At 36.6% G+C, this 23,630-nt stretch overlaps 1 protein-coding gene across 11 annotated transcripts in view; it reads right to left on the bottom strand.

Annotated features, from left to right (window-relative positions):
* The window catches only part of THOC2 (THO complex subunit 2), a 45,768-nt gene that overhangs the window by 8,820 nt on the left and 13,318 nt on the right, over positions 1-23,630 (bottom strand). For 3 of the 11 annotated variants that reach the window (XM_080352677.1, XM_080352682.1, XM_080352678.1), the window contains exons 9-33: positions 23,178-23,270; positions 21,300-21,455; positions 20,733-20,905; positions 20,387-20,582; positions 19,010-19,051; positions 17,623-17,753; positions 17,434-17,535; positions 16,160-16,244; positions 15,060-15,153; positions 14,521-14,601; positions 14,143-14,239; positions 12,200-12,317; positions 11,404-11,583; positions 10,653-10,817; positions 9,748-10,023; positions 9,157-9,298; positions 6,521-6,678; positions 5,782-5,910; positions 5,121-5,252; positions 4,853-5,037; positions 3,885-4,069; positions 3,502-3,607; positions 2,677-3,113; positions 1,757-1,815; positions 208-324 (exon numbers count right to left, since the gene is read on the bottom strand). In XM_080352677.1, the coding sequence (XP_080208803.1) occupies positions 208-324; positions 1,757-1,815; positions 2,677-3,113; positions 3,502-3,607; positions 3,885-4,069; positions 4,853-5,037; positions 5,121-5,252; positions 5,782-5,910; positions 6,521-6,678; positions 9,157-9,298; positions 9,748-10,023; positions 10,653-10,817; positions 11,404-11,583; positions 12,200-12,317; positions 14,143-14,239; positions 14,521-14,601; positions 15,060-15,153; positions 16,160-16,244; positions 17,434-17,535; positions 17,623-17,753; positions 19,010-19,051; positions 20,387-20,582; positions 20,733-20,905; positions 21,300-21,455; positions 23,178-23,270 (3,639 nt within the window). Of the gene's footprint in view, positions 1-207; positions 1,816-2,676; positions 3,114-3,501; positions 3,608-3,884; positions 4,070-4,852; positions 5,038-5,120; positions 5,253-5,781; positions 5,911-6,520; positions 6,679-9,156; positions 9,299-9,747; positions 10,024-10,652; positions 10,818-11,403; positions 11,584-12,199; positions 12,318-14,142; positions 14,240-14,520; positions 14,602-15,059; positions 15,154-16,159; positions 16,245-17,433; positions 17,536-17,622; positions 17,754-19,009; positions 19,052-20,386; positions 20,583-20,732; positions 20,906-21,299; positions 21,456-23,177; positions 23,271-23,630 lie in introns of all 11 variants that reach the window. The other 8 variants (XM_080352680.1, XM_080352683.1, XR_013922774.1 and 5 more) reach the window with 7 other exon arrangements.

The following is a 23,630-nucleotide window of genomic DNA, read 5'->3' as shown; positions in this document are numbered from 1 at the left end:
ATTTTTTTTTACTGCTTCCACATAATTATCCCTCTCTCCTGTACAGAGGTTCTATACAGCAAAAGAAAAATTCCCTCTGTTACTACATCAGTTTTTATAGGAATGGAATTAGAATTTTCTGATGGGGTTTTCAAAAAGACCAAAAGTTAAGTTCTCTCTGCAACAAAATATGAAAGTAAACTTTGGCGGTTTCTAAAAGATTCAAACCTTTGCTGAAGAGTCCTTGAGTTCGTTGAGGTTGTCCTGTAGAAAATGAATGGAGATGACACGTAAGCTGGAATTGTTTTCAGAAACCAGAGGAACTTTGGGAAGCGTGGCCGTGCCCTTCAAACAAAAAACAGCTACTCCTTCTGGAATAAATCTTATGTTAATACTGTACAATGAATAAAGCTAGGAACTGAAATATATTTTAAAAACAAAGAAAAAGGGGGGAGGGGAAAAAAGACAGTCGTATCTATTCTCTAGACCAAATTATTAAGTAAACTACAAAATACGTTTATATCTAATTCTTCATAGAACAGTGAAAAACATTCTCCTGATAAAACAAAATATAAAGAAAAAATAGTCATGACTCTGAATACAGCTGAGCCAGGTTTAAAATGTATCTTCTCCACGTTCAGTTAAATGTGGTAGAAGTTGCTCTAGAATGACTTTACATTGCCATGCACAAAACAGGCAAGAACTGTCATTTTGAGTAGTTATCACTGTCACCTGCTTCCTCAAAACTAGCAACAGCTATTTCATTTCTCCAAAATTAGCCTAAATCTTTAAAGTAAAACTTACATAGAAAAATATGCACCCTGAAAAAAAAACCAAAACCCAAAAACCACACACAGGAAAAAAAGAAAAGCGTGTTCTAAAGTTGGTAAGATGATGAAGTTTAAAGGCCCACATAATCCATCACAGTGCTCTTGATGAAGTATTAGTAACTTACAGTTTTAAACGTTCAACGTACTGCAAATTCAAAGATTCCATGAACATAGATGGTTTAGAAATAAAATAAATATGGAGCAAGGAATGGCTACCCTGAGTCTTCAAGTAGGCTACGCCCATGGTTTTGTGCTGCGCTTGAATGCTTGGGGTTTCTCTTTGCTGGGTAGGAGGCTCGGTTGCCACATCTGGTTTTATCGTAACGCAGGGCTCAACATGGTGGGAACCCATTGGACATAAACAAACCTCGAAGGGAAGGTACAACCGAAGCTGCATGCGCACTGAATATACACAACTACAGGAGAACTGATCACCAAGGAGACTTTAAAATGGAACTCCTTTCCAGACTCCTCCTTAGAAGGCACATATCGGTATGATGCTCATCAAGAAGCCTGATGAATTCAGAGGTATCGTACATCCCGTATCATCCAGGAATCTTCAGTGATATAGATTCTTCGATAGCAGCGCAGAAAAATACGCTCCACTCTGCTGCAAAGACTCATTTGCTTGTAGCTACCATTGCACTCCAAAAAAACTGACCGCTTAAAACAATGAGGCACTTCTGTGTAAAAATTCTTGCAATTTCCAAACACTATTTACAAAATTTGTGCTAGGTCCTTGAAGCATTATTCTGGATAATGAAAAATATTTTTATAGAAAAAAAAAGACAGTCCGCCAATAAAGACAAGGAATGCATTTTCTAATGCAACATAAAACCTCCAGTGGCTCCAGTGTATACTTGGCACAAAACTTGAAGGAAGTCGAACATTGGCATCCCAAACTCGTGAGCCTAACATGGGTGCTGCCTTCCTCAGGCTATACTAACCTTTACTGTTGAGGAATGTGACGGAGAAGAATGTGTATCAACTTTGCGGCGTTTTTGTTCTGAGGAAAGAACAGAAAAGCACCATTATTAAAACATGTTTAACAGAGGATATTCTAATAACATGCCTTTCTGAAATACCGAAATATTTTAAGCTAAACTTCAAGTTTTACCACTATGTAAATATTTTGTTAAGCTACCTAGGGTTCCCAGCATGCCTTGACCCTCTTTATGAAAGTTTGTAGGGAAAGTATAATGTGAACAAACTGCCACAAAATTATGCTCATTTCAAACCTCCATTTTATGTGAGTCTGTACCTGAATTTGAAGACCTTGGAGAGGTGAACCCAATGAAAAGCATTACAAGCCTCCTTTACTTGGTTTGCCTCAAGGCAGTACAAGTATAAAACTCAACATCGGCTTCAGATTACACATACTTAGAATATCAACATTAAGGATCTGTTAACCCTTAACATAAGATGGAACTGATAAAGTTTCCTGTGCCTTTAAGGACCAAAGGCCTACGTCTTCCACATACCCTTGTTTTCTTTCAAAGGTTACGAGGAAACTCTCAGAGTACGCTCCAGTTTTTTTGCATTAAATTTTTGCAAAATTTGCAAGGCCAGTTACATAAATATATTTTAATAAAAAACCATTTAGACTTCTAGTAAAAATGACAGGTTATCAAAATGAGCACTCACTGAAGACACATGAAGTTCACGTATTCACACAGTTCGCCTTTTGCAGATTTCCTGACTACCTACTTTAGGCACTAATTGTATTTAAAAGCTGATGCCAAAATGCCATCTATTATGTAGCAATTCCTTTTCACTATCTCTAACATTTTTTTTGTAACTCAGTGATTTTTCCAGTGACACATTCTATTATTCTAGACAAGAAAAGAAATTAAGTATGTAAACTTACCCCTTTCAGATTCTGATGTTTCTGATCTGGGAACAGGTGACTTCAAGGACCCAGCTACTGGCATCTTTTCTCCTCCTTTAGCATTTTCCTTGGATTTCATTTCCTTTGCTACATCTTTTTCTCTGGATGGCTCCTTTTCTCTCTCCTTTTCTACAGTTGACTTGGACTCAACGATGGTAACAATTGTCTTGGATTTCTCTTCTTTTGAAGCTTTTTCTTCTTTCTTGACTTTTTCCTTCTCTTTTTCAGATTTTGGTGTTTTCTCCTTGATCTCTCTTACTTTATCATCTTTGTTTGCCCGTTCTTCCTTTGGTTTATCTTTCCCATCCTTCCCAAGTGCCTTCATCTCTGGAGTGGCAGCTGGAGTCTTGTCTTTTTTTTCTTTATCTTTTTCCTTCCCACTTTTTTCTTTATCATCCTTCTCTTTAATAATTTTGCTGTACCAAAAATAAAAAGGCCAGTTAGCATGAATACAAGCCCAGTTCTAGTTTTATCACAAAAGTTTTACTTCGGATGGCTTGATAGAACATCCTGAAGCAGTCAGGGCCAGATTTCAGGTGTGCTGTCTCTCTGTCAGAGCAGCAAAAAGCAAACATTCTCATTTGTTTTACCTTTATCCAGCTAAAATGGAAGGCATTTAACAACAGATTCAGATCAGTACCACTGTATATTTTGGAAGACATAATCTCACTTATTTAACTTTGAAGAAATGGAAACTATTTCTATGGACACTGAATATAAAAAAGAAAACCCAGGTCCATTTCAAGTGTATTCTATGGTTTGGAAGGAAGAAAACAGAGAATGCTAAAGAGTGCTTTTCCTTACCTATTAGAAGCACTGTTTCCATTGCTTGTTGTCACCTTTGGTGCAGCGTTGACAGTTTTATTAGTAACTTTCACCACACCTTGAGACTTCTCCTTTAGTTTATCTGCTTTAAAAACGAGAACATCTTTATTTCAACAAGTTAATATACATCCTATCGGTTAAAATAATACAAATACCTAAACATATGCATGTAAGATCATGTGTAGCTAACAGTTTCAACAGGTAACTAAATGCAGAACACCCTCTCCCAAAAAGCAACTAAAGAACACACACTGACTCTATTCTGCACCAAAGTTTAATGAACTGAATTTTGATAGAATAGCCTGTAACGTTCGAAGAATTCTACTTAAAAATAAAGAAAGAATAATCATAGGTTTGTTTACCAGTCTCCTCAGTATTGCCTTCGTCCAGTTTAACTGTATTTATTGTGAGAGATGTAGGCATCCCAGCACCACCCGGCCCATTTTGCACTGTTGCAGCTACAGCATTCCTGGCAGGTGGGTCTTTGTGGTGGAATTCATTTTCAGGTATCATGAAAGGCTTCCTACTTTTCAACTGCCCAGAATAGCTGCAAGTCGCACAGATTGTTAAATATGCACAAACATAAAGCAAAACATGGGTTGAATTTTAAATGAGGACATAATCTAACAGTTCATATGTTATTTGTTTCACAGTTTTTCCCAACTGATATGCAGTTTCTTCCCCTCTACCGATGAGCTCAAAAAGAAAAAAACTAAAGATACAACAAAACCAAACAACACAGGAAAAAAATAAAACATGCACAAACACCAAGAAAACAAACCAACCTACCCACTAGACACAGAAGTAGCCCTACTTCCACTCCTCCACCAGCACACACATACAGAACACACTGCCGGACACACAGAACAAACAGCCTACTGACAAAACTTCAAACTATTAGGGCAACTATCCCTCAAGCACACACGGACGAGTCTGCATTCATCACAGAAAGATGTCAAACATAACTAAGCATTTTAGTTTAGCATTTCAGAATCATACAAGCTTCCAAAATCTAAGCGGTCTTCATCAACAGCTCTTGGCTTTCTTCATTTAACTCTCCCTCCTATCTACTTGCTGCTCTACTCCTCTAAAATTAAGCTATGCTCTTGTGAGTGGAAATCTTTACTAGTTAAAGTGTCTTCTAAAGGAAATTAGTGATCATCCAGCACAAAATGAAAGTTTTCATTCACACTGCCAGCCCTGAGATGCAGGATAGCGAAATCTTCTGTGATAAGGTAAAAATCAAACGTTAGGACTGTAACAGTTCCAAGTCCTTAGAAGCTTTTCATGATCCACTTTTAACCACTTTCTTAAAGTAAGGTGTTGTTACCCCATAGCCAACGCATATAGATCAGGTCTCTTCTCTTTCTCTTCCTGACATATCTTGTGTACTCTTCTTTCCAAGGCTTGGCCCAGGTTCAGCACTTTGGGATACCACGGAAGGATTTTGGTCAGCACAATCAGGATATTTCTGATATGTGTATATTCACCTGTTTCAAGGCAGTGCACAGAAGCCTAGAACACAAATTAATTCTAATGAAGTTGGGTCTTTTTGTTAGAGCTTTCAAAATCTTAAGTTTTTCAGCTTCTTTATTTACCTTAGTTAGTTTATAGTGCCATTTGTGTACCACGTGTCTAAAATTCTCATAATCCAATTGATCAGCTTTATTTCCACCATCAAATCCAGTTGCCCGCAATATAGTAAGGAAGCCTGGATAATTGCCACATTCCTAAATGCACATAAAGGAAAAAAAAGTATTTTCTGAGAAGCATAAAACCAGTAATCCTGCAATATTTAATATAAATGAAGCACTTTCTCACTGATTCTGCTGAAGACTAAGACATGATCACACTTAACTAGACTTGCACACACACTTTTTTTAAAAGCTTATTTATGTTGCAATCTTAGCTGTGGGTGAGAGAAAAGATTATTTGCAATTTAACTATTATAACTTTTGCAAGGAGTATTATTAGAGTTTCTATACGCTTCCTAAAGGATCCTCAAGACAAGTTCTGAGAAAATCAGAAAAGGGGTTTTCTTTAGCCACTATATATTTTGACACTATACAAAATTACTTCTATTAAAACAACATGAATTAATAAAACTCAATTCTAAGATTATGCCACCAGAAAAATTCAACCACAGAGTGTTTTTAAATTGAACTAACAGTTTCATTAAATCCATTTTTATTTGGTTGAATTACAAAAGTGGCCACTGCATATTCTCATGAGCAAACTCATTTTAATAACTTCACGTACCTTTTCATATATGACTCTGTCACTGTGCCATCTGGTCACAGTCTCCAGCATACAGCATAAAAACCTGCCATATCTACTGGCTTCATTTTCAGTGCAACTTGCAACTGTATATATAATATCAGAGAAAACCTGTGAATAGCAGTAATAAAAAGTTAGTGAATTTATGGAATTAGAAAAACAACAAGAATTTCAAATTTCTTTCATCTAAACCACCACTACACTGGATTCTACATATAAAGGAGATCTCTTATACTCTGTTTTCAAGACTCTAGTACCCAGCTGTTGGTCCTTCACACTTGGCCCGGAATCTAAGCACTGCACATAGCTGTTGCTGACACAGTTTTCCATAAAGCTTGTTTTGTTTTCAAGGTAATAGTTTATTTGAGCAGGTAGACATAAACACCTAGCCAAGCTGGGTTCTTCTCCTGGCTGTAGAAATGCAGACAAATGGAAAGTTGCAAAGCCTGAATGCAACTCCTGTGACTGCTAATGACTTTGCTCTGAAACTCCGGTCTCATGGATAAATCAAAACCAAAAGTTCTTGAAAATAATCCCCTGAACCTTTAGGAAAACTTGGTTTGTAGAATCTAGAGTACAAAAGGGAACTTTTGGTTTTCACAGATCCTAGAATTAAACATTGCTCATTATTTTCTTTAACACTTTTGGGAGCCAGGGAGGATACTAGTTTTTCATGCTCATAATAGTAACTAACCACACACACAGAGTGCCAGCTACTTACTCTGTCATAGCAGAGAAGCGTGGAGAAGTTGGGTGTTTTCTGCTGATGCACCAGTTCCACAAAGTGAGCACAATAAACTGCATCGATTGCCGAAAAAATGCATCGAGGAAATATACATAACTGCAAAAATTTTGTGATAGTCTCGTTTTTGGTAGACTCTTCAAATACAAAGAAGTTGAGAGAAAAAGAAAGAAGGAAGAAAGGCAGTTAATGGGTTAATACTCAACTACTCACTTCCCAATTATTTCAGTATTGCAAATGCATATTGTCGAGTTTGTACATTAGGCTGCTTGTATTCCAGACATGTCTTTGGCTCTGCTCAGAAGAAGTCAAAATAAGCTTAACAGTTCGAACATGGGAGGACGGTAGAGGGTGGCTGTAGCAAATGTTTTATTTCTTCCTGTGGAAATTCTTCTATTACACAATGCGGGAGGGGAGGAGGAAGGTCAGAAAAAAAACTTTGCTGAACTTCTCCACCTGCTCAAATTCTGCTCATTAGCGAAAGGAATACCATCTGCTATTTATCTACAACACTTGTTTCTCCTTTCTAGATGAGGTCAAGTTTCACCTCTGTTTCCTTAGAAATAGAAGAACAAGCTGTCTATGTAGAATCCCTTAACAATCATTTTTCCAATCAACCAACCAACCAGAGGAACAGTTTTCAGCACACCACTGTCCCAATACACACACATTTTACACAAGTTTCATTCTAACACTGAGTTAAAGACTGCACTGAATGCTCAACAGTTACCCCTTCCATTTGGCCAACCACTGGCTGGTTAACACAACAGCCAAACACACGCCCAAACTGATCCTGCAGCAGCTCATGTCCAGTTAACAATGAGCACAAAAACAAGCTTGGAGTGATGTACAGCACACAAAAGGAAGGTAGGAAGAATATAAACACATGGATGAAAGCACAGAACTCAAGACTGTGAATGGGTGCCTTCCGAGGAAAGCCAGACATGATCCTCATGATGGCAACTGGTGGTTTTGCACTGGGATGCTTGCATGGGCTGCAGGGCACAACTCACAAGACCCAGGATTTACTTACTTTGATTCTGTGATGCTCACAGAACAAAGACTGTTTCAGAAAGGACTATTAGCTTTTACTTAACTAAAAATCTCATGTTGACTTTATTTCATTTTAGTATCTACCCCTCAAAGGTTATAACAAGCCTTTGACACTTAAAAAAAACAAAACAAAACCACCAAGAGAATCACAGCTCATAGAACAATCAAGTGTATAAGTTTAACTTGAAAAATGCAAAAGTAAAGCAAGTAAACAGCCAGTCAGAATAGCCAGTTTCCAACTGTTACAACTACCAGTCTACTTATTCTGCCAAAAATTAACCTACTCTTAATGATATAACACTATTAAAAGTACCGACACAAGCAGCCCATCTTATAAAACAAAACTAAATACTAAATCTTTTTAAAAATAATTAAAAAAATACTACTACAGTCGATGTGCTGTTCAATTTCCTTATTTACCATCTATAGATAATTTCTTCCAGTGGGGACACTGCTGAAAAAGTTTCTCTCTGGATGCAATGCTGGAAAACTTCTGGCAGCTGAAGTGTGAGCACTCACGAGCCACCAATAAGCTATGCCCTGTGCCCCACAAATGCCTGTGTTGTTAAGAGTACATGTTTACATGCAGATCGTTCCTACACAAATTTCTACGTGCTTTCAAGTACTTCCTTAAGCAAAATTATCAGTCAGCTCTAGACAAAGCTTCAGTCACGCAGTACTTTTTCAATCAGTAATTTCATGTAGCTGATTAGCTATCCATACCAGTACATTTAATATTTATAGGGAATAACCTTTCTCAATTTAACTATCAATGTTTCTTTGTTAAATCAGTTGGGTGCATCTTACGTGAGTCGGACAATAACACACTTTTCCACTGGATTATGCTAGGCTTCTTGAGACAGGCAAACAACTACTACCAGTTACCAAACCAAAAGTTCTTCCAGACAAGAAAACTGACCAGAGAAAAACATGTCAGATTAACCATAATAGTAGAGCTCACAATCAATATGCAACATTACAGAGGCTTTGTCAGAGAAAAACGTTCTGCCTCCTGCATGTCTGCCATACGAAACATTCACATGCTGTTTCATTTTGTGGTGCTCCTCGGCTGGCGCAATATTTACCTTGTCATTGGAACAGGGTTTATGTTACCGCCCAAATAGCAGTGTACTGCTCCTAATTGTGGGACTCAGACAAAGTACATTAACTCAAACCACTCACTGAGAGTTACATGCCTATTTCTTGCAATGTAGCAATTAACCTAACTTAGCAGCGCTCTAACTGCAGTAAATAAGTGCAAGCTATCTTGCAATTACAACTTCCCACTGAATTGGTCAATGTCTTATTTATTTTCTAAATTAGTGCAATATTAAAAGGTCTCAACATTGCAAGAAACAAAACAAAACATCTCTCTGAAAAACAACCACTCAGCATTTGCAGCATACACATTTGAATTAAAAGTTTACCTTGCTAACAGACCTCAACATATAAAGAGATCAAATTTTAAAATCCACATTAAGAGTATTAGTGCAAGTTGAACTTTAAGTTCTGGGGACAGTGATGACAACAACATCCAGAGTGTTTCCCCTCTACACACTTACTCGCCAGAAGCCAGTTATCCTTCTCCAGTTTCAGTCTCTGTAGAACCCGCTGCACATGCTCCAATTGCTTCTTCTCCTCTTCCAGAAGCTTGTCCTGAAGAGCTGTGCAACGTTCTTTTTCCTTTTTCTTTTTATTTGGAGGCTATAAAATGTCAGTGCAACTCACTTAGCATTATACTAACACTTGCTATAAATAGAGCAATTAAATTCCTGACAATGCTAAAGAATACTTTAAAAGCTTTCTATTTCAATAAATAATGTTCTGCTCTAGTAATCAACTGATTTTATGAACATCAGCTGACTAAAGTTAAAACAAAAGTGAACAGCTACACCACAGATATGAGTGTCAAAAGGTTGCTGTCAGAGACACAGATTTTCCACTAATTTTCACTTAGTAAAGACACTGGTACTTTTCAGGCAGGAATTATAAGGAAGAGTCAATCCAAATCATGTGCATGTGACAAACTGGAATGGATGAATCACGTGACATAAAACCTTCCAGTACAATCTTAATACAAGATTTTACATTAAAAAAAAAAGTCTTTCAAGGTTAGAAAGTTTAAACTGGACCATAAAGTTATACGAACATACCATTTCCTGATTGTCATCTATGGCTTTCATCTGGACTTTAAGTTTATTGACTTCTCTGTCGTAGCTACTATGTGGGACGGCAAGGTCATACATTGTCAAAGACCAGAATGTGGCATAAAACTGAGGACTGATGTCATCCCAAACCTTGGGAAGGTGCAGAGAAATCACAGCATCATGAACAGGAGCCATCACTAGCTCACATGATGTAATGTACTTGTGTACTTTGTGCTGCTGTTTATTTCCCTTCTCAGCTTTTTTCAGTTCATCATACTTAGACTGCGGATAAAAAAAAAAAACCAAAAACAACAGAAAAATAAGTAATCTTTGTACACAAACAATATAATTTAACTCTTACAATAATTTAACTGTTCTCAAAAAACTTTCTATATAACAAACATTTACACATGTAAAATGCCATTAATGCACATAAAGCATTGAAGAACATCGTACAGAACTTTTAGTATTCATCCATATTGGATTGATTTATCTTTCTTCACTGATCCTTCTACCTGTTATAGTAACATATTATACTACACCAAGTAAAAATTGCTCTCAACATTTAAAACTTTAGATGCAGGGACCCTTCCTAAGATACCACATTATTTGGCAGCTGCAACATTTGGGGGAACAGAGAGGGAGAGAATTCCTACTGATCACCCAAATCATCAGAACAGACAACTTCATTAGCTATAACTTCTGTCAGCTGTGTGAAAACTGACACATGGGCCATATTTTCTATTAATATAAAGGATAACTGGCCCACAGCTTCTCTTTCTACCTCAACTCATAAAGCTTCTGCAAGCTTTATTTTGCAAACTTAAAACTTTAGCAGGAACCTAACACATCTGTTGATAACATGTAACACAGCAGCACTAACAGCAGGCAAACAGACGAGTTCTACTTACTGAGATGTGGTGTGCGTACATGGGTCTTGAGAGGAAAAACGCAGCATCGTGAGGTGTGTGAAACTCATTGCAGAGAACGTCAATAGAAGGCACTCGCTTAATGTAATCCTCTGTGCTCAGATTGGATGCTAAAAACCCACCAAATTGTACCAGGGTGTCATGGCACTGCATGTGAAAGACACAAACAGTTAGCATTATTTTGTTCAGCAGTGAAGTAAGGGAGAGTTTAAAAGCTTGCTTTTATTTTTTTTTCCTTTTTTAAAAAAGGAGTTAACAGTGCATAGTACAGCAAGAATTTTCTCATACAGGAAGAGATGCTAAACTTTCCATGTAACATACTTCTGTCACTCAATGCTGCCTCAATTCTAACTGTGGCACCTTAAAGACCAACCAACCCCAACAAACTAAGAAGAGAAGAACTATAAGAGCATTCTGTTCTACCAGAATAAAAATAAACTAGTTCCTATTACCTACAGCAGCAAAAGAATTCAGGGTGCTTCTTTAAAAAATAATAAAGTTCTTCTAACAAAGTGAGATCATAAAAACAAAATAGCAAACTTAAGAAATAAGAACTTTTTTTCATAAAGGATGTTCTAATCTTTCACTCAGAAGTCACTTCTCAATACAATGTATATTTAATACACCCATGTATTTTAACAATGAGATCACTGCAACTTAATATATAGTGCTGATACTGTAAAATTTACCCAAGAAAAGGGGGGTTCTTACAAACACAAGTGTTTCTACTTGCCTGATCATACAGTTTTCCCACCAGCTTCAGATGCTTTTCCCCTCCCTCTTGAAAGATTACACCATTTCTCTGCTGAGCCATAAGCAGACACAGTGGAAGGGCAAGATCATGGTCCAATAACGCATCCTTCAATCTCTGAGAAGATTTTTTTGTATTCCTGATTTGGCCAAAGTATCCACCCTGTGTAGGACAGAAAAAGATGCCCAAGTTTGGAAACAGTGCATCACAAAGTATTAGAGAAGCCATGTGTGCTTCTGATTGCAGAAATACCAATGAACTAACATCGGTACAGTTTCCCATCTGTCAATAAAACTCTCTCCTTGGATCCTGTACTGTAATGTATGTATCTAAGAAAAAGAAATTAATTAGTCTTGCATGTTATTAATTAGTCTTTTACACAGTAAACAAAGAGTGACATTTCAGCTCAGACATGGCACTGCCTTCCAGACCGCAGTCTGCTGTGATCTGCTCCAAGGAATTTCAGATTTTAGTTCTGATAACAGCTATTCAATGCCCCAGAGAGCTGACTCCAGGTCAGACTCAACTACAACTCCTATGCCAAGGCTGCAACAGTTTTAACTGTTCGAAAGGTTTAAGAGGTTCCTCGGCTCAGCAGGGAGCTGCTCCTGCAGAGCAGGACGGAAGAGCAGAGCTGCACAACATCCCAGTGCATCAGTTGCTGCAATTCGCAGCTCTAACACCCTCCTGAGCTATGTTGCCAGAGTTGATCACAGTGTCTTTAGAACCACTATGCACAAGCAACAGATATCATTAATTACATTTAACACAAACACACCTCAGCTTTCAGTTGTTCTCCACCAGTCATGGCTTCCAACTGTTCCATTGTCATTTCTTCTGTAATTTCTATCCCAGCCATTTTCTGTACTACCTCTTTTAAAATCAGCAAATCAAAGCTGCACAGAAAACAGAAAAGTGGAGTGAAACAAGAAAATTTGTTTAAGAAATGGCAGCTATCACATTCAATATACTGTACAAAACAATACTATGATGCACATTAAAAGAAACAACATTTTAATCCTTTTTCGAAGAAGAAACCAGCGTGCTGAGCATACAAGGATTTCTTTATTGCGAATAGAAAGTTAGTACTTAAAAGTAATGCAGACATTCAACAGCTGGATTCCAGAACCCCTTCAGAATTATTTCATTGTTTCTGAAAATAACAGTGAGTGTGGTCCTATTAAGTATCAACAAATTAATCAATGTTTATTGCTTCCTTTTGTTGTTTTACATGCTTTGTACTGTTGGAAAGGCTTAAGACCTATTCATGTTATTTCATGAACATGGAATATTTTAAATGTTATTTAAAATTTTCTAATAATAGCACACAGCCTAAGAAATTTACTGGAAAAAATAGCGTGGAGTGCTTATCCAGAGCATGGAAAAGATATTTTTACTTAAAACACAGAATATACAAACCACTCCAATAATCATCCCATCCCGAGCCCAGGCTTTATCTCCTGCTCTACATTCTACAAGGGCAATGACTTTTCCTCAACAGTGGCAAATTGTATCTTGAATGATCAAATCAGCAATATTTTCCAGTAACTTCTGAAATTTGTGTGTCCTACTTATAAAAGTGTTGACCTATGTCCTTCAATATAAATTGTTGCAATATAAAAAACTTTGTATTATTTATATTTTGTTTCCTTTTCCAAACTTAAGTGTGTCTTCTGCCTAGTAACTATGTGATACAAGCATATACTCCTGTTCAAATGTCGAATACTCCAGCCCCACGGAACTGGTCATAGTGGTAAATTAATTTTATTTCTATGACCCCAAATACTCAACTGAATATTAAAAACCATTTGATTTTTCTTTTCAAAATACTTCAAGTTTTAATACTTAATTCTGGGGAAAGACAAGAAACATTACTTACCCTTCCTCTGTAGCTCAATGTGATTGTACCATCATCAGAATACAAAGCAAATTGGGGACAGGGGAGCACATGAGACTGAGTGTCTACATTGCAAGGAAGGGAAAAAACTAGGTTTCTCAACATAAATACCCTAAAATAACACGCTGTGTTATCTCCACTGGTAAGCTGTCTTTCAGTAAGCATATGGGGATTAATAACAGAAAAAAGTTGATACCTATGTGATAAAAATAACACATTAAAATTAAATAAATGAAACAATTATACTAAGTGATGATGATAGAAGGACAAAAGGAAAAGGAATATCCAAATTCCAAAGCTTGTTTAAAAATATTCTTGAGTCATTATTAACACTGATGCATCAAGAAGCAATCCAACTGCCATTAAATAAATTGGATGGAATGTTTAAAATAATATTAAAATGTTAAGAACTATCCCTGCAGAGAAGACATTATGAGAAAACAAAAACTCAAACTGTAACAGTCACACCTTTGTATATCACATACTTATTTAAAAAGTAACACAGAATAAGTTCTATGACAATATTACAGACTGGCATGTTTTTTTTCCCTGTCAGGCTCATTATTAAGTGTATTAAAGTAAGTTACAGATGAAAACTCAGTACTTCAAAAATAATATGTCACAGCTAAACAATCAGAGGAAAAATAATGTACTAAAGAGGACACTACTCTTCCTTCTACTTGAATTTCTTACCCTTCCTGGTATTATGAATGGAGCTTTACTGCTACTAGGGAAACAACTACATCAAGCACCCGTGTATCAGCAAGCACTCAAAAATACATTATAAAAATAGAGTTTATAAAGATCAGCTGTGCAAGACTTGCCTTTTCCCAGCTTTCAGTTGGTTGGCTACATACTGAAGCAGACCAGCAAGCTCAATCGGGTATTTTCGGAAAACTGCACCACAAAAGCTAGCCAGACCTAAAGCAAGGAGAAACAGCTGTGACTGCACCTCATGAGATACTCATCATTGAATAAGCATTAACAGCATACACATGGAATGTTAGTAATACAGGTATTTTTGTAACACAAAGAAAATATATCTTGCTATTGATTTAAGTTGCCAGCTTTCTGCTTAGTTTAAAAAAAATAGCTGGCAGATCCCAGTGAAATATCCATCATACTCATCAATAGAATGGTAGATCATAGGGAAGCTGAACTATTTGAAACATTAATGTAATAAATAAAACAAGAACACCAACTCTGCAGCCAGCTTGAGATGGTAGTGTCATCATGCTTCATTCTCTCCTTCTCAGGGTTTGCCAGAGCTTCAATGATACAGTCTTTAGTGTCCGTTAAAGAGAATATTTTTCCTCAGTTTGTAAAAACAAAAGTTATACAGTCCTGTTTTTCCAGTTCCACAATTTGTAATATACAAACGTGACATGCAAGTATGGCAAGAATGATATAGGGGATCCACTAACATAGTTATGGTATAACAAAAGAAAATAATGAAAGAAATGGTAGCTTTAAAAGCAGTATCTGTAGAATGACTATGCCTTCAAGAACAAAGTAGTAAAAAAGCCTTTAAAACAAAGTTTGATAGAATGAAAGAACAGAGAGGGTTCTCTAAGCCACTAAGACTGCAAAGGGATTTGCAAACTTCACTAAAATCTCCAGTAAAAAGTAGCAAGAATAGAAAACAATAAAATATAGTATTTACTCACAGACAACAGATTTAATCTGGCTACAACTGCAACTTTATCAGTATGTTGATGTATTGATTTACATAAAAGGATACATGCCAAGACGTCATAGTTCAGAGAAGTGAGGTATTTCAGTGAATCAACAACTGGAGTTATTAGGTTATCATATTTTTGTATTTGTGATAAAATCTGAAAGTTATAAAAGACATACAGCTGAACAGGAACAGTATTCCTTGTCTTTCACATAATAAATAAAAACCTTTTAACAATGCTTGTCTCCAAAACATACACAAAACATCCTTTGAAATTATTTTTTCAGAAGATCCTAAACCACTTTCAAAGTAACCGGCAATGTCATTATTCTATCTAGCACTTTAGAGATCAGTGAAACATGTCTCTAACATGTAAGAACAATTCTGTATAACTGTTTTCCTTTTCAGTGCTCAGAAAATAGAATCGCAAGAGCATTTCACTCATTTTTTCTAAGATTTCTTAAGAATCCTAACCCTTAGCAGTAAGATTTTCTGTTGCTTCTCACAATAATAAAATACTATTTTAAAAAATGAACCTAGGTCATGAAAGAATGCAAGTAAACTGTACTCATAAAATTTCAGAATGTTCTCATTGATGCATGACGTGCATGCTTTGTGTGCATGTGTATTGCAGTGTTAACTTCAAGTAAAATCTCAAGTCACATTTGTGAATCAGGTGGAGGTCCATCAATATACTTTTACACCTCTCAAGCATTCTGTAGCACCAAGTAGTCTTAGAAATCCTCTCCAACCTCCGAGGTGTATTTCAGACTTCAAAGCTTTAGGTTTTCTGCTAAATGAACCTGCTTTATCTTTACTATACACATATACAACCGCCCAGAGCAACCCAACTTGAGTTCATATTCTGCATACCCTCATCAGCATGACCCTGTGCCTCTGAGACCCAGCTCAGCTCTCTCAAGTTACTTTACTCCTATAAATAAGCAGATGTAATTTTCTATGCAGTTATGGTTATTCAGTAGCTACTTATATTCAGTATCTCAGACCTGTGCACTACTAGCAAATTACCGCATTCTAAAACTTGCATCAAAAGTAAAAAAATAATTAAATTATAGCTGCCCTGTCACTAAGACAGCAGGTCCCTTCCTACACTTCAATATCCATTAAGATAAAATAGTATTCAAATACATGTAACTACATACATAGTCAAATAAAATAGTAGGATTGCTGTGGCTGAGCTTCCCAATTTGTCTTCCAGAGGGTTTCACATTTTCCTTAGTTAAACGCCTGTAAAATAGAACATATTTTATTGCAACACATAATCTAAAAGAACATTAAACAAGCTAATTCCAGTGAAGAAACACCTTTATTAGTCACAGAGTTTAAACTGTCACTAGCAAATGTGTTTTTAAGAAATCTAAGCATAGAAACGTCACTCCTCTGGGAACGTGAAATTTATGATCCTATAAGGTGCAGTACATACAAACCAGTTGTCCCTGTACTACTATAGACTGTATTCGTTTCAACTCTGAGTACTTTGCACGTTATGCTGTTAATGTCTCCTGCAAGTCTGACTTAGCCACAAATCAGTCACTTTGCATTTGTTGCATTCTGTCCATTGACACACAATATGAATTTCGTTGTTACACTTCCACGGCATCCCCTACTGAAGATACCAGCTTAACATCAAACCTGAAGCTGATACACAAAAGTGAATTGTACGCCTCACAATCTCAACAACGGACAGCACTGCGGCTCATCCGCACAGCTGAAAGCCACTGCACCAGAAAAGGGAGGTAAAGTTTTACATCTCTGCTTGGCTACGCAGCAAGTCAGAAGAGAATCAAAAACACTGTTTTTAGCTTTCACAGCTGCAAGTCCGAAGTCTTTCACCCAGTAATAATTATTCTGTCTTCCCTATGTAGAAAGGTTCTAATTATCCACATTATAAAATCATGGCATTTGCTTTTGGCAACAAACGGAGAACTGAAGTCCCTGACAATGATGCCAGAGATGTTAAACGCGAGGTCAATCTAAAGTTGTTGTGTGCCCGCTTGAAAATGAGAATGAATCATTCCATTCAGTTCAAATTACTGCCTTAAATTCAGACCTGCAGAAATTGTAACAAGATTTTTAAGACTCTTTGGATTAGAGAGTCTCCATACCTAGAGAAAATATGTTGCACTCTGACATTTCCAGAAGCGAAGCAATTTCTCAAACAACAGTATACCCAGGGAAAAGGTTTTCAATAATTTAAGGGGACATTTTTCACAGATTAAATACCCTGTTGGTGACAAACTCGACTGTATCCTTATTTCACTGTTCTTAATCACAGTACATTAAATACTTTATGAACAAGGATTATCAGTGAAATTACTGACTCATTAGAAAGGGAACGTATTTGTCAAGTTTTTTTCTTCAGTTGGTGACACGCAATATCACAGTTGATCCTTATTTATGGCATTAGACAACTTACTTCATGATATATTTGGCTCGGTCTATGGTTTGAGCTTTAACTTTCACTAGAAGAGGGTGACTATTGTATGTTTCGTTCTTCCATTGCCCATAAAGACGGTACCTTGAAAGATCATAAAGAAAAAACATTTTTAGTACTGACAATTCAAGAGACCACTTCCAAAGAACGGAAACAAATTATTCTACTCACCGGTACTGGTATGGAAAAGTTTTGAACATTCCCCATAATTCCTCAGACATGCATGCATTGCAGTCCATCAGAGAAAGAGATGGAAGTAAGACTTGATCGGTAATACTCAACAAACAGCTAAACAGTATCTCCTAAGACAAAGAGAAAAGACTCGAGGTAACCATCAAGTACATCAGAAGCAACGCTATACATCCTATGCAGATACGCACAAATTGCACATCTTTGTAGATTGATAAAATACAAGTTTGCCACAAGATTAAGACTTCCGAAACAAAAACAGCATTAAAAATATCTCCCATCATAAATCTTCTATTATGCAATTTATGGACCACGTATACTGTCAACATTTTGTTTGCCTATTTAAGATATTTGAGCAAAGCTGCTGAAGCTTTCAGCACGTTGCACTCATATTCTCAAATCAAATAAATAATTTTAAAATGGATATACCATGGATTTGCGTGAAGTGCAACGGAAGAAATAGATGTTGGCAACTGCTTTCTAATGTATTAAGGTGTTCCTTGCCACAACTTCCATTTTCAAAACTCCAGATTAAAACCTGAAGGCATTATACATGTTTCCAAGGCACACTACCAACTTCCATTTTTTCAGTATCCTATCCTCTCTCTTTCTTATACATTTTCCTTTCCTATGGAGCTATGTTAGAATAACCATAGCAGAAAAACAACCTAAAACATCCACAAACAACACAACACACACCAAAGAGAAGAGACTAATTTTCTCTGCAATGATTCAGGAAGTCAGGAAATCATGGCATGTGAGAAGCGAGGAATAAGTAATAATCAAAACTGAACAAACTTCATATTGAAAACTTGCTTGTTGGTTTAAAAACAAAACAAAACTTATTTTTGCAAGTTAGACCTTAATAGGACACTTGGGTTTCATTGTGACTAATCTTGATAATTCAATAAATTGAAAAATTAGAAATAACTAAATCAGTCAATGAAGAAGCATTTTCCATTGTACTACTAAGCACCTGCTCTAGTTCTAATTTCTCCTTTTCTCTATGCGCTACCCCAGTATGTTCTTTAAGATACAAGGTGCCACCATGAAAAATGTATTTATAGAATAAATAGCTGGAGGTACCCCCTAGAATGCACTAGACCACTAGACTAAAAGAATGAGATTAGGATTGAAGAATGCAAGATAGAATGAATTTATTTATTTATTTTTTAAAAAAAGGACATGAATATGGAAAAAAACCCATGTGACTGGCTCAGACGCATTGATTAAAAAAAAAGTCTATAACATGCATTTGGCATTTGTTAAAGCGTAAAACTCTACAGAGAAAGAAGTGTTGTACACTTATTAAACATGTGGTGTCAATTACCATCTCACATAAAAACACCTTCCTCCAAAATAAACTCACCATTTTCTCTTTATCTTCTTGTTTGCTTCCATCAGACTGAAACTGTAACAAAGACAATCTGTTAATTGTAGCATAATTAACGTAACAGTTACGGTTTCACAACCAGGCTACCTCAGCAAAAGCATAAGCCTGGAGAGCAACATGCCTAGTAAACGCTTAACTTTCCAACTTGTCAACATTAAAATATTTTTGAACAGATGTTCAAATGCATAGATGAAATGAATTGCTTACATATACGGGGGCTTTGTAGACTTTTGTTCAAAAGGAGGTAATAATAGTAAGTTTCCTTAATATTTTAGTTATGTATGAAATACTGGATTTTCGTGTTGGAGAGAGGAAAGCAAAGCCCTATGCATTCGTCTTCTAGTTAAAAAACAAATACCAAAACGCAGGACTTCCAAGCCAGTTATCAACAGCCATAGATTGTTTTTCCCCATCTTTCTCTCAGAATAATACTCTCTTAAGCTTTTAGCCTTCGTTATTAAATTACTTTTTCTCTCTTCTTGTTCCACTCACCATGAAAAGCATATTAAGCTATCACACCAGTAACGCACAATGATTTTAAAGGCGCCCTTCAACATGAAAGCTGCAGTGCAATGTTAGTAGTCTGACTTTTAAACTACTGTATGGGTTAACTTCCAGTCAAATCACCTCCAGTTATAAGTATTTCTACTGTGTGTTAAATGTAGTTTCAAAACTAGAACATGCTGATGGCAATACTGCATTAAAAGTAACTTTCCCTATGTTACCTTAACCACTTTGTCACTGACGAACTTCTTCATAGTTCCAACCTAGAGCAAATAGCTAAAAATGTTGCTCATTCTTGTCAGAAACACAAACTATTATATTCATGTATTTACAGTAAAACTGCACAAGAGATGCCTTTAACCAAGTAATGTTCATTATTCTACTGTACGTATCCACAGAAACAAGGGCTTTCTCACAAAACATCAGTACTTGAACTTAGTTACAAAGTCATCCTAATAGTCTGCTGACAGCAGTGAAGTGAATTACTGCCTCAAGATTATAGTTTCCAAATTAACTGTGTTGTCAGTGCAACGTCACATATCACTCAAAGAGCAATCTTCTCACAGGCCAGAAATAAGCATGCTGCAAAGACAGAGTGGGAACCATTGGGAAACCTCATCATCCTGGGTGAGAGAATGCTGAAAAATGACACCTCCTACAGAGACATGGAAACAGGGGAAGATGGAAATGCTTGAAGTTACTATAATTTTATTACAAAGACTACTTGGAACCCAAACTTAATGTAACTTCTGTCACCCTATCATTACATCTTGGAACCTGGCGAGACCAAACTCTCTTGCCAAAAATCTGGTATTTTCAAGTTTTGACCAAATGTTCTGTCATACCAACCTCTTTCATAAAGGCTTTTCCAAGGCGCACCACTTTTGCAAATAAAATAGGATCGTGGGAGAGATGAGGACCAAGGTAACAAAGCATGTTGAACACTTCCTTCCTCAAGTCCTCGAAGCTGTCCGCTTGTTTTGGTGCTCTCTTGTTTGGCAAAGAAGAAATCGGTGACCCTTTAGCTCCTTTCGGCACACCAACTCTGAAAAATAAGACGTGCAGCATTTCACATGAAACAGAAGTGAAAATTTTAGAAGTGTACCAATACAGTTAGACTTGTTAGTGAATTCACGCTTACACATCAATAGCAGGTTTCCCCTATGAAGAAACAGAATTCTACTTTTCACTTTACCTGCGGTACAGAGGTTCAATTGTCACGTGTACAAGCTGGCAAAGGGCAATTGCAATAGGCTTGTGTGAAGTAGCATAAAACGGAGGCATCTGATCCATAATACTTTGTGCATGCTGCCAATCACCAATTTTTAATAAAGCTTCCAATAAACCAAGCTTTTGATTATCAGGAGGCTGCGAGAAAACAAACAATGAAAAAGGGTATTCATAAAGTCTTCTTAATATTTCTCCTTAAGCAATATCCAGCTGTAATCCACAGCCAGAGGGGAAAAAAAAACCTTAGTATTTTAACTATGTAATAAAAATATGTAAAATAAAATTCAAGTAGACATTTAGACAATAAGCACACTTCAAAAGCAATAATAAACCAGGCCACAGAAATCTGGAACAAACCCCAAGCCACACATTTTTGCACATTCAATACAACAGAAGTAACCAGAGGACAGACACAAGCCTTCCAAGAAGTATGTACCTGTTTATGTTTCAAATAAATACAAAATGTTTTCATAACAATTATGTTTTCTTTTAAATGATCTTATTGGAAAGAAAGCCTTTCATAGATACACACCTTCTCAGTTTTCTCCTCCTCTTTTTCCTTTTCCTTCTCCTTTTCCTCAGTTTTTTCAGAGGATAAGACAACCATTGTAAGTTTTCTGACAATTTGCTTAGCTTCCACTATCTCTCGCTTATGTTCTTCAATGATGGCATTATCCCCTGGAAGAAGCTAAAAACAAAAAACCACCAAACATTATATCTGAAAATTAAAGCGACCTACTACTACTTGAGCTCAAAGTAGTTGTTTGTCCCTCCTTGTTACTAATCAGATAAACTTACTCCCTGAAAGATTATTTTCCTTGCTACCGTCACCCCAATAAGGAAGTATACTAGTAGAATTCCTCGATTTCATAGAAATTTGTGGAAGAAAGAATCCCACTTGGACAGGTTAAAGGTTTAAAGAGTTACACTCTCCTCATTTGAAAACACAGGTAACCTACTAAGATTCACCAAGAAATACCTAGTGTGGAATTTCAAGGGGTAAATCATATCTTCAGAATGCGATAGATACAATAGATGGCTGTGTGTATACATATGCAAGTAGAAAACAGTTCTTACACGCTTGGAAGGGGAAAGCAGAGGTGGGTAAAACATTCTTGATGTGACTTATAATCCTGACAGCTCCTCTTGTCTTAAATGTATGTATTGTGCAGCTCCTATACAACACCTACATGCTAATTATTTTCTTGAAACTCCCATAGCAAGTTAAATGAAGCCTGAACTGAAAAGAGGAAAGAAATGCCATCCTGAACAAGCAGAGCCAGACTGGCACAGACACTCTGGAATGCAAGTGGATTCAAAATGAGGTCAAGAAACAACATGACAAAGGTGATCAATACAAACAAATGCAGGGACCAGTCCAGCAGTGAGACTGGCAGAGAACATGCCCACACCTGTACAGGTCTGAGCTGGGATTGCACAGGCCACCCTAACTCCCCGTCTGAGCAGTTGTTTCGTAAGCTTACAAACATTCCTTAACATAGTAGCATTATTATCATGTATTCTCCCTCCACATCAATTATCTGAGACAAGCACTCCTACTTTTGCTCTACTTGACACACTTTTTAGCCAAAATACTCCTGTGAAACCAGAAACAGTTATTGACAACTCGGATTGTTACTAACGCTATTAACTGCCACACAAATTAATGGCAGGACTACATTCCAATATTTCCATAGTTGTAACTAGAGCTCATTTCCTTGATTTCAGTGGAAGACTTAAAAGTCTCAAAATATCTACAGCTAGTCGGAAATAAAAGTTTGTGTATAACATAAAATTATTTTGATAACTGTAACATTGTTTACCATTTGCCAAATTGCTACACTAGTTGGTTGATAACACTGTCACACTGCAGAAGCTAAGTGTGTCTGATTAAATCTTAACACAACTCCATTTTCCTCTTTCAACCTGACATTCTTGCAGATGGAATGAGATGCCTATTCAGGAATATTTAAGGGTTTAAAAAAAAAACAAAACAAAACACAATCCTACTATTAAAATAAACAAAGCATGTTAGGAGCTGATTGTCCTATCACTTTTGAAAAAAATGGGTTTTGTAAAGCAAAGCACTCAAAGGGTCTAGTTCTTTAGCAAAGTTACTCAAGCATTTAAAGCACACTCAGGCATTTGGCTCCTGTCTCTTATTCAGGCAGCAGGAAAACAATCTGGAGGATGCTACACAGATAATTCAAAAGAAGTATACCAGCATTCATATTTGTGTGTGTTTACTTGAATATGTGACATTAGAAAGTGCTGGAAATTTTAAAAGACGCTAAACATGTCCATATACAGGTATTATTCAGTATGTTCTGAAGCTTTAGATTAAAATATCTGGTTTGCTTTCTTGAATTTTCTTAGTCTTGGCATTTGACAGAGTAGCACTGCCACTTACGTGAACATAAAGATCGTCCAAATCTATGAGATTATGTTGCAGAAGGATAGCAGCAACTCTGTATAAGGAGCAAGGTGTCTCACCACTTGGATCCTAAAAAGGACAAGATTGCAAATTTAAGAAAAAAAAAGGCAATCAGACCACTGCAGGTCATGTAACAAAAGAAACAACTCAAAGTTCATACAAAACATATTAACCCACAGTTCTCCTTTTTACCATATTATTTAACTGCTGTTACTCCAAGCCACTAGACTTAACTGTGATATACAAACAGAATTTTCAGAAATAAAATCATTCAACTCTCTTCACACCTTATGGTACTTGTAACCAATTCCTAACCACACACTTAAAAAAAAACCTTGAATATTTTATCAAATATCAACCATGACTCCCTTGCAAACATGCTCTTGTCCTGGGAACAAGTCTTTGTTTATAAGATACAATCTCTTCATT

This window comes from Nesoenas mayeri, assembly GCF_963082525.1.
Source record: "Nesoenas mayeri genome assembly, chromosome: 13".
In the NCBI taxonomy this organism is placed as follows: domain Eukaryota; kingdom Metazoa; phylum Chordata; class Aves; order Columbiformes; family Columbidae; genus Nesoenas; species Nesoenas mayeri.
The sequence above is the reverse complement of the archived record's forward strand: the minus strand, read 5'-3'. Positions and strand labels throughout refer to the sequence as shown.